The 11,489-nt window shown below is 35.4% G+C and overlaps 1 protein-coding gene across 1 annotated transcript; it reads right to left on the bottom strand.

Annotated features, from left to right (window-relative positions):
* Window positions 1-209: 209 nt before the first annotated feature.
* On the bottom strand, window positions 210-11,053 carry LOC120432025 (serine/threonine-protein kinase NLK-like). Its single transcript, XM_039597162.2, has 5 exons — window positions 10,917-11,053; window positions 3,572-3,781; window positions 3,319-3,507; window positions 3,051-3,252; window positions 210-307 (listed from the first exon to the last, which is right to left on the bottom strand). The coding sequence occupies exons 2-5, from the start codon at window positions 3,728-3,730 to the stop codon at window positions 210-212; spliced, it is 648 nt and encodes a 215-aa protein (XP_039453096.2). The 5' UTR covers window positions 3,731-3,781; window positions 10,917-11,053.
* Window positions 11,054-11,489: the final 436 nt, after the last annotated feature.

Here is an 11,489-nt window from a genome sequence, read left to right as displayed (position 1 = left end):
AAGAGGCTAATCCTAGAGAAAAAATAATCCAAATCGCAAAAGTGTCTCAATCGCGAGGCAAAATCATTTCCCTAACCGTCAGCAGGAAAGAACGCGCGAGATTTAACAAAAAATAAAGGAATAGTTTAATTTACGAAAACAATCAACTACTTGAAAAAAAGGTAATAAATAAAACGCGAACAACCAACATCATGGGGCTCGGGATTAGCTTACCTGGCGAAGCTCTTGAAGGCGGCACTCTGAGGATTTATACATAGTGGCACGCGACCGGTTTGCAGCTGCTCCGCGATGAATTTGTGCATTTCCTCTGCAAGAAAAAAATGGGGTTATGTTATTTTTATTATCTTTTAAGTTGAATATTTAAGATTCTTATAGTTTGTTTAGTTTTCCATTGAAAAATCCTACAAATTGAAATCGCATGAGTGAGGACTGAACCAATCGTTCCCAATTATTGAGAAGTTGTAAAGCAAAAAAAAAAAAAAACTGCAAAATAGCTGTGCCCGCTAAATTTGGAGAAGTTTTTCATGCAACCATATTAGGTATAACCAGATCGAAACAAATTAAGAAGAACCTTCCTACCGTCGGATTGAATTCTTTTTGACTTGGGACAAAATTATTGCAACAGGCCCAGTTAAAAAAATATAATTTAACACAGAAATTACGAACTTCTCGTCACAGTGTCCAGATGCAAGCAATGATCGAACTCAAGCTGTCACAGCTCTACGAAATATGTTGACTGAAAAAATCTAGCAAGTAGTCGCCTGGCAAAAAATGTTAATCTGATGCAGACAAACTCCCAGCTGCCATGTAAATTCCTGACTAGAAATACTTATAATATTAAATGGTTTTTTTGAAAACAAATCAAAATCAAGGAAGAATGATTCTGAAAAATAACCAGCAATCATTCCACCTTTTTCTTTTTTTATTCCACTATTTTCGTGATCATCGCTACTGCCTCACGGTTGCAGCAAAGCTATTTGTCTTTTTGTCATGCCTATAGCATGACAACTTGTACCCAAGTAGCACACTTTGTTCACCAAGAAATTTCCGAACTGGTTATTGAACTCATTTACTATGTTTTCACAACGTCCTTGAGAACTCTTGAACGCTGGAAAAAGCGCACGTTTTCTGTTGTTGAACTGTGCGTGTTTTAAGTTAGTTTTGTAAGTGCAAGCAGGGTTACCAGGTCAAAATTCGAAAAATCTGGCAAAGTATCGATTATAAATCTGGAAAAATCTGGCAGACGAAAATCTAACAATTCTGAATGATGAAGGAGAGGGAGGATATGAATTAATTCAAAAGTTTGAAGAATTCAGATGTTTTAACTGGTTTAATGTCCTCAAAGATGCTGAATTAAAATTTTATTAAAGAAAATCACACTCTAATTTGTTTAATTTTTATCAAAAAGTTGTTCAAAAATTTCATAAGGTTAAAAATCTGGTAAAATCTGAATCTTTATTCTGGCTGACACTTGAAAAATCTGGCATTCCCAGATTAATCTGGCAACCTGGCAACCCTTAGTGCAAGCCATACTTGCATAGAGAATGTTTGATAAACACGTCGCAAGAACTCTTGACTATAAGATTCGGAACCGAGTTAGGTAAACGTTATTGGAACCGTTTAACAACATCCTGCTTTTAAGATTCAGAAGTGAGTTAGGCACACGTTTTAAGAACCGTTCTAGAACATAACGTGGCAGACTTGTTTACGAGAAATCCCAGACGAAACCAAAGGTCAAATCTACTATTTCATCACGTTTGGTACTGAAATGAAAAAAAAATCATGTATGCAAATGTCATTTTGCTTTTCGAGTTCTAAACGCAAGTTTCATTTCAGTAAGAATAAACTGCAAAATGAAGTTTTCGTAATCCGTTGCTAAATTTGACATTTGTGTTACACAATCATGTTGAACAATGGTCTTCTGATCAACATTTGAACAATTGACCAAATTTTTTTACACTTGTTCAATAATTAACGTATAAAAACGCTTATGTAGCAATTGTTCAACAACATAATAAAGAGCGAAGTTTTACTTGCTACTTGGGTACCTTTTATACAAGAAAACATGACAAAAACGCAAATATTTGACCGTAAACGCTATATTTTATTTGGCTCCCAATTCGACCTTTTTCTATTTTTATCTGTGCATTGGACACATTTATGGAAAATTTTCTGAAAATTTCGAAAAAATATTTTTAGGCTTGGGCAACAAAGGGCACTTTTCAAAAAATGAAAAATTTCAAAATATTTCAAAAATTTGCATTATATTGAAATCGAAATTTTCCTGAAATTTTCCTTACATATACCTAAACTAAACTTTGCCAAATTCACCAAGACACCACAACCAGATTTATCAGAAATTTCGTTATCATGCTACAGATTTAAGAATATTTAGATATCATTTTAGTATGGACAGCAGTTAAATTTGTATGAGAATTTAACACAAAATTCATTCTTGGGCCATAGTAAAGGTCAAGGAAAATTATAAAATACAAGAAAAAACACAGTTCAAATCGAATCGAATAATTTGATTTGATTTTTGTTTGCGGTTGCCAGATTGTCAGATAAATCTCGAAATGTTAGAAATTTCAAGGGTCAGCTAGAATAAAGATAAACCATTTTTTGTTCTGGATTTTTTTTTTTACAGATTTTGACTAATTTTTCCAGAAATAAGCGAGTTAAATGCAAAATCTAAATACTTAGTAAATTTTTAAGTTGATTTGAACGTAAATTCAACCTCAAAAATCAATTAAACCATCTTATTTTAACAAACTTTTGAATAAAATTATTACTTCCCTACCCTTCCCCAATCATAATTGTTAGATTTTGTTTGCCAGATTTGTCCAGATTTTTTATCGGCGCTTAGCAAGTTTTTTTTTTATATTTTGACCTATTTTTAGATTTGGCCATTTTGTAGAACAAAAAAGGCACGTTTTTGAAGAAAGTATATTAATTTTCTGGAGATTAGCACCGATATTTGGAACCTTTTCGACCGTTTTGAGCATTGAATTTCATGTTAGCCCCGAAAAGAATAAAAATTCCCAACTCACCTTTCACCTGCTGCACCGAGGTCAGCTTGCGCTCCCACAGATCGTCGAACGGCTGCTGCGCCGACGGTTCAAACTCGGCCGCGTACTGACGCATGCCCGCCGACGGCGTGTAGCAGCACTTGCACATGCAGGAATGGTACCGGAGCCGGCCCTCGTCCACGTACGGGTGGGCCAACGCGTCAATCACCGAGATTCTCTTGTCCTGAAAAACGATAGGAAAAAAGAGTTAAAAAAGGATAATATATCGAGAAATTTACCGCCAACTCACCGGATCAAAGACGAGCATCTGGCAGAGCAGGTGAACCGCCTCGTGGGTGGCGTGCGTGCTGAGCGTGTACAGAGCGGACAGCGACGGAGGTTTCGGGGCGCGGCGCAGCATGTGGGTTCGGGCGCCCTCGCAGGCGTGTCGCATGTCCTCCAGAGTGGGTGTGCCGAGCAGTTCCGTGATCAGTTCCAACTGTTGAAAAAAAAGAGCGACTTTGGTGAACCTCTGAAGAAACGTCGCAAAACGTGAAACTTACCTGCTGCACCGGGCTCTGGGCCTGGAACAGAATGCGGCGGCCGAGCAGCTCGCCAAAGATGCACCCCACGGACCACACGTCCACGGCAGCGGAGTAGTGGCGGGCACCCATCAGGATCTCCGGCGCCCGGTAGTACTGTGTGACCACCTCCTGGGTCATGTGCTTGGACTGATCGGGCTCCTCGACGCGGGCCAGGCCAAAGTCGCAGATCTGAGAGGGGGATAGAAGAAGAAATTTATTGAAATGTGAGTCAAATGTTGTGCTATTAGATAGGAAACCAGTATCAAGGAGGCGAAACCTATTGACGACATTATTAACAATAAACTTTGCTATTTCAACAACTTTGTTGACTGTGAGTTCCACTTTTGATTAGTAAGATTTCAAATGATTAGTTTGAAATACACTCGAAATGAATAAGATTTATATAAAAATTAATACAGAGTACAATTAAATAAAATAGTATTGTTTGTTATGATGATATTGAGACCAATATTGTGTCAAAAAATGTGTTTAATTACATATGTAAATTTACATATTGTTATGCTTAGTTACCATTTTCCCACTTAAATTAAGGTTGAATTGCTTAAAAATTCATACCTTAGAGCTTAGCACCTCACAAAATATTTTTTTTTTCACTGAATAATCTACTCGACATCTTTGAAGTTGATGTCAGTAAACGCTTCAGTTTCGTCAAGGTATGACAGATTTTGGCTTCATGAAAACGCTCCAATCGATAGAATTGAATTTAACGGAATTCCCTGCCAATAAATACAGTTATAGGGTTTTTTTTTTGCTTTTTGGAAGTTTTTGAAAACGCTTTGAGTCAGGGGTATTCAAAAACAACAAATAAACAAAAAAAATATTGAAAAATGTTAAATTCTATTTCCAAAATCTATAATTTTATTTATTGGCAGAGCATTCACTAAAATTAAATTATGTCGGGAAGCCCAAATCTATCATACCTTGACGAAACTTGAGCGTTTACTGACATCAACTTCAAAAATGCAACAGCAACAAAAAGCGTCCGATAGTTATACCCGAGCATGGGTAAATAACAAGGGAAATGCGTAATAATACCTTTCTCTGGTATCAATACCAAATTTTGGTATTCCTGGACCCTTTAAAATTTGTCTTAAGGATTATGCAAGAGCAAAATGTGGTATCATACCAATTTAAGGTATTGTTTTGATATTGCAAAATTGCAGAATTTGTCAATGATCGAACACCACATTTTGGTATTCTTTTGGTATTACAGTATTTTATCAAATTCATCTGCAATTATGGGAAAATTTTGACCAATTTTGACAAAATAATTAATTTTGCGCTAAAATGATGTCTCAAAGCGAATGCTTTCATTCAAAACCGGAAATGTCAAATTTGATTTTAAACATTTTTGATATACCCCCTACCACTAGCGTGCCCAGGGTGGGGCAACATGGGGCAGTTGCCCCACCATCCTCGGAAATTTGTTCTAAAATTGGGCAGGGGGTGTCCATAAACGACGAAATTTTCAAAACTCTAATATTTTTGCCCCACCTTCCTTGAGGACCTGGGCACGCTAGTGCCCCCTACAGAAATGACTTGAAATTGTGGAAAATTTTCTAAGTCAGGATGGCACATTTTGGTATTATTTTGGTATTTAAGTGTTTTATCAATTTCCTCTGAAACTATGGGAAAATTTTGACCAATTTTGACAAAATAATTAATTTTGCGCTAAAATGATGTCTCAAAGCGAATGCTTTCATTCAAAACCGGAAATGTCAAACTTGATTTTAAACATTTTTGATATACCCCCTACAGAAATGACTTGAAATTGTGGAAAATTTTCTAAGTCAGGATGGCACATTTTGGTATTATTTTGGTATTTAAGTGTTATATCAATTTCCTCTGAAACTATGGGAAAATTTTGACCAATTTTGACAAAATAATTAATTTTGCGCTAAAATGATGTCTCAAAGCGAATGCTTTCATTCAAAACCGGAAATTTCAAACTTGATTTTAAACATTTTTGATATACCCCCTACAGAAATGACTTGAAATTGTGGAAAATTTTCTATGTCAGGATGGCACATTTTGGTATTATTTGAATATTGAAAGGTTTCATCAATTTTTTCTGAAACTATGGGAAATTTGTTTTAAAAAATTTACGAGTTAATTAATTTTGCGCTAAAATGACTTGAAACCCAAAAATGTTAAAGATGATTTTAAAAATTAGTGTGATATACCCACTACTATTTTTTTCAAAAACGTTGAAATATCTCTAAGTCGGGATAACCAAATACTTTGAAAAACGAGTCAATCGACAGATAAATGAATTTTGGTGAATTTCAATTCAGTTTCATTTTAATAATACTTATTTTTCAATCTTGTTATTTTTCAGAAGCTTCAAGAACTTCAGGCACAGGCCGTTCATCAATGACAAATGCATTCGGTGTGGTGAAGAATATCACTAATAACAACATGGAATCATCAGGTGAGTAGATTTGGCTGTTGCAAATGGATCATTTCCGTTTTTTCACAAACTGCAACTGCTGCACTAAAAATGGTATGAAAATACCAAATTTTGGTATTACTTGTTCAAATACCAGCGACCATAATGTGCTCTTAGTTGCCCAGTAATAGATGGTAAAATACCATCAAATCATACCAAAATCATGTATGTGAAAGACCACAGAAATACCAAAATATGATTTTCCAAGGGCGCGGGAATACCTAAAAATAAAACCATGGCAATACCAAGTTTTGGTATTCAAGCAATGTTCAAAAATCCAGAAGACCTCAACTTGGTATTGAAATGGTTTTATTTTGAGGTATTATTTTACCCTTGGAATAACATGGTTTGGTATTGTTGTGCCCTTACACATACAAGATTTTGGTATGATTTCATGGTATTTTACCATCTATTACTGGGCAACCAAGGGCACATTTTGGTCGCTGTTATTTGCCCAAGTAATACCAAAATTTGGTATTCCCGTGTTATTTACCCCTGCTCGGGTACAGTTCACAGCTAAAAAAGTAGTAATCCAGCTGCGTGTAAAAGGCCTGGATGTAAAATAAATATTGCATTATTTTATGCAATTTTATGTGATTTTACCCCCAGAAATATGTAGTCCATCGGTATAGGAAACCTACTTGACCGAAAAGTCAAGCTCATATATGCGTTTATCGTTAAAGCTTTTCATCGGTCTGATGGCCGAGTGGGTTAAGGCGCCAGTCCTTACTGTTGGTGCTGGGATTGAATCCCGCCGGTTGCAACTTTTTGTTTGCAAAAATTTTACATGCAGTGTGTAATATTAAGTGTTTATTTTGACCAAGGTGATGTGCATGCTTTTGCATGCGATTATACCATTGGATTTTTTGCTGTGTTGTTAAATTGTCCAAAATTTTCAGTAATACTGGAAATTCATGAAAAATTATTCAATGGCAATGGCAATCAAAAAATTAAACAAAAATGTTTCAATATTGTCGTATAAGTAATTCTATACGTTTTCGAAAATCGAAATTTCTTTGCATTTTTTAATTTGAATGAGACTGCATCTATGCATTCTCTTTGTCAAAAGAAACCATTTTGTCACATTTTTTTCCATGCAAGGCTCCATACAATGTTGCGAGCTGGTTATATTTTTTTAGAAACATTTCGATGTGTTTCAGGGTACAAAAATTTGTATCTTTTGCGCTAGAGTTTAAAAATGGTATAAAATCTGGTACAGGAAATATAAAATTTTGAAAAATGTGATTTTTGGAAAAAAAATCGAAAGCATGGGTAAATAAACTATATTTAAATGCAAAATCAAATTTACAATCGTAAATGACTTCACATAATCATATAGAACAATTCTAAAATAAGCAAGATATATTTTTTTGGAAATTCCACTTTTTTCCGTGTACCCTCTTTTTTTCTGGAAAGTCATAACTAGGGCTAGTGAATTCTCACGGCTCAAAAATTGAAATTTCACGGCTTGCCATTTACAAAAAGTTGGAATTTCACGGTACTCTAAAATCTGCTTGAAAAAAAAAATGCAAAAAATATTGTATTTGAATTTTTATGTGGAGGGCAGTTACTTTGAGAATTACCAATAGTTCAAGAAGAAAAATGTTACTCCCTGAAACAAAATATTTAACGCATTTTTTTATGAGTTCACTTTTGTCCATTCCTACATTTTTTACATCTGAAAAATTTTAAATTTTTAAAACCAGAATAGGGGAACTATACCCTTTCTCATCCTATTTCTATTATCGGCCTATCAGCACTTTAATCATGAATTACAGCTTAAATATAGTGTTTTTGACTGTTCCAAACTAATAAATAGCTCAAATAAAAGTGAGCAAGCAACTCATCATTGTTGATACATCTGAAAATTTTGATTTAATTGCAGAAAACGGCAAAAGTGATGAGAATTGGTCGAACGGCTTAGTGTGATTAAAATGGGTATATTTCCCCTAGTTTGTTAAAATCTATGCAAATGCATTCTTAGTTCACCAAAAGTAGAATTAGTAGAATAAGTGAAACATTTTTTGTCTGTTTTTGTGGTTTTCAGCAAAAGTGGTTTTGCTTATTTAAAAAAAAGTGTAGATAAGATTTCATTCATAACAGTTTTTGTAACAATTGCAATAATTGCAGGAAAATATAAAAATATGATTTTTCGAATTTTGCGCCATTTTTCGGCATTGGCCAGATTTCACGGACAAGATCAAATTTCACGGATTACGCGGCTTCCGTGAAATCGCAAAAACTCTCTAGCCCTAATCATAACTTTGCCGATGACACAAAATGGAAAGCTTCTTTTGACATAGATAATGCATGGAAATTGGTTCATACAAATAAAACAAATTAAAAAAAAAGAAACTCAAAGAATGCGAAATTCCAAGAGAATTACTCTTATGAGGAATGAGAAATCAATAATAATAATTTTGAACAGGTTTTTTGGTAAATCCAGTCTAATCTAATCGGCTTTTTGGTAAATAAATCAAGAAACGGTTAATATTTTAACTCAAATTGTTTAAATTAAATAGGTTTTTTTCAAGAGTAGGTTAGGCCGTTGCAAATATTTTTTCGAAAAACTTCAAAATTTTAATGAAAATTAAAGTTTAATCAACTGAAAACCAGTTAAAATGCATTTTCCCGCGTTTATAATCATATTCAGCATGTTTGAACTCCTTTGAAAACATTTTAAATTTTCATGAAATACCAATGTACAGTCCCACAAAAAGTTTTTTTTCTGCGGAAAAAAAAATCCGTCAATACTTCGATATTTTCAAAACTAATGATTGGAAAGCAACTGTACGCCTGCAAAATGCATTTTCAAACACTTTTTTCATCCAAATGTTGAAACCTAGGCCTGTAATTTCAATTTTTATATTTTTTTATTTTTTTGCCCCCCTTCGACTTTGTTCAGAGCCGAGGGACAAAAACTTCAAAAAGTATTTGCAACGGCCTTAGCTAAAAAAAATACCAGATTTTTATTTTATTATTGCGGCTGCAATAAGACAGTTTGGTTTATTCGGAAAGTTAGTAAAATAATTTATTTAATTTGCTTCTTCCTAAATTTGTCTTAAGTTGGAAAGAAATTTCTGGGTTTAAATCTAACAAATCAAATTTCCATTTTAATGTAGGCTGATGCCTTCCAAGGTAGAAAGCTATGGGGACGACTTTTTTCAATGAGGATGACTTTTGTAACATTATTGCTCTACACGGACATATTTTTAAGGCAGATACAACAATCGGCCAATTTTGGTCCTGACCAATGATTTGTTTGGATTGAGTGAAAGATGGGTTTGTTAAATTAAAAAAAAAAACAGTGGGGTAATTCTCTACCAACTCACACGAAATCGGGAAAAGTGGCCCTGACCCCTCTTCGATTTGCGTGAAACTTTGTCCTAAGGGGTAACTTTTGTCCCTGATCACGAATCCGAGGTCCGTTTTTAGATATCTCGTGACGGAGGGGCGGTACGACCCCTTCAATTTTTGAACATGCGAAAAAAGAGGTATTTTTCAATAATTTGCAGCCCGAAACGGTGATGAGATAGAAATTTGGAGTCAAAGGGACTTTTATGTAAAATTAGACACCCGATTTGATGGCGTACTCAGAATTCCGAAAAAACGTATTTTTCATCGAAAAAAACACTAAAAACTTTCGAAAAATTCTCCCATTTTCCGTTACTCGACTGTAAAAAATTTTGGAACATGTCATTTTATGGGAAATTTAATGTACTTTTCGATTCTACATTGACCCAGAAGGGTCATTTTTTCATTTAGAACAAAAATTTTCATTTTGAAATTTCGTGTTTTTCTAACTTTGCAGGATTTTTTTAGAGTGTAACAATGTTCTACAAAGTTGTAGAGCAGACAATTACAAAAATTTTGATATATAGACATAAGGGGTTTGCTTATAAACTTCACGAGTTATCGCGATTTTACGAAAAAAAGTTTTGAAAAAGTATCTTTTTGCGTTTCTCTTTGTTTCGTCGTCCGTGTCTGTCGCGGGTGACCATGAACGGCCATGATCGATGACGACCAACTTTTTCAAAACTTTTTTTCGTAAAATCGCGATAACTCGTGAAGTTTATAAGCATACCCCTTATGTCTATATATCAAAATTTTTGTAATTGTTTGCTCTATAATTTTGTAGAACATTGTTACACTCTAAAAAAATCCTGCAAAGTTAAAAAAACACGAAATTTCAAAATGAAAATTTTTGTTCTAAATGAAAAAAATGACCCTTCTGGGTCAATGTAGAATCGAAAAGTACATTAAATTTCCCATAAAATGACATGTTCCAAAAAATTTTACAGTCGAGTAACGGAAAATGGGAGAATTTTTAGAACGTTTTTAGTGTTTTTTTCGATGAAAAATACGTTTTTTCGGAATTCTGAGTACGCCATCAAATCGGGAGTCTAATTTTACATAAAAGTCCGTTTGACACCAAATTTCTATCTCATCACCGTTTCAGGCTGCAAATTATTGAAAAATACCTCTTTTTTCGCATGTTCAAAAATTGAAGGGGTCGTACCGCCCCTCCGTCACAAGATATCAAAAAACGGACCTCGGATTCGTGATCAGGGACAAAAGTTACCCCTTAGGACAAAGTTTCACGCAAATCGAAGAGGGGTCGGGGCAACTGCTGTGTGAGTTGGCGGAGAATTACCCAGTGAGCATTGCCAAGATATTTGTAAGCTAAGCAAGTTTTAAGCAAACTCGACAATGATTTCAGTCAGAACGAAAATCAATCAACCCATAGATTGTGGAATTTGCCTTAAACAGTCTCTCCGTGTATCGTCGACGTGCCTTCCGAGCTTCGATGCTTCGGGAAGAAGACTACAACAGATGAAATGACAAAGATCCCACCTTCAGTACGCAGTTGCTGTTGACGAGCAGGTTGCCCGGCTTGATGTCCCGGTGGAGGATGCGCGCCGAGTGCAGATACTTGAGTCCGCGCAGGATCTGGTACAGGAACACCTTGATGTGGTCCGCCGAGAGGTGCTGTGGTGAGACGATGATTTTGTGCAGATCCGACTGGAGCAGTTCGGTGATGACGTAGCTGTTGTAGTTTTGGTGAGTGTCGGTCAAGGAAAATCGTGTTTTCTTTTCTTGGTACGAAAGTTTAATGGAAATAGACGCAGCTTATGTTGCGATTAATTATGGCGCCAGCGGGTAAAATGATAATGTAAGCTTAGGGGATGGCGATGGGTATACAATCTAATCGGTGCACAATTGAGCTCCCCTCGTCTGGAAACTTTTTAATCCACAAATGGAAGCAGTTGACCGAAACGACCAACACCGCCGCCGACGACGACGACCCTGCCCTCCTTCTAGCGTCACCGACTGGCAAGATACCAATTAAAGTTATCGCTAAAGTCTTTATGGTTCATGGCTTTATGGTGATACAGTGCGAAAAATAGATTTAAAAAATGTCGACTG

Source organism: Culex pipiens, chromosome 3, assembly GCF_016801865.2.
Source record: "Culex pipiens pallens isolate TS chromosome 3, TS_CPP_V2, whole genome shotgun sequence".
NCBI classification, from domain to species: Eukaryota; Metazoa; Arthropoda; class Insecta; order Diptera; family Culicidae; genus Culex; species Culex pipiens.
Note: the sequence above shows the minus strand (reverse complement) of the source record. Positions and strands in the feature narration are given on the sequence as shown.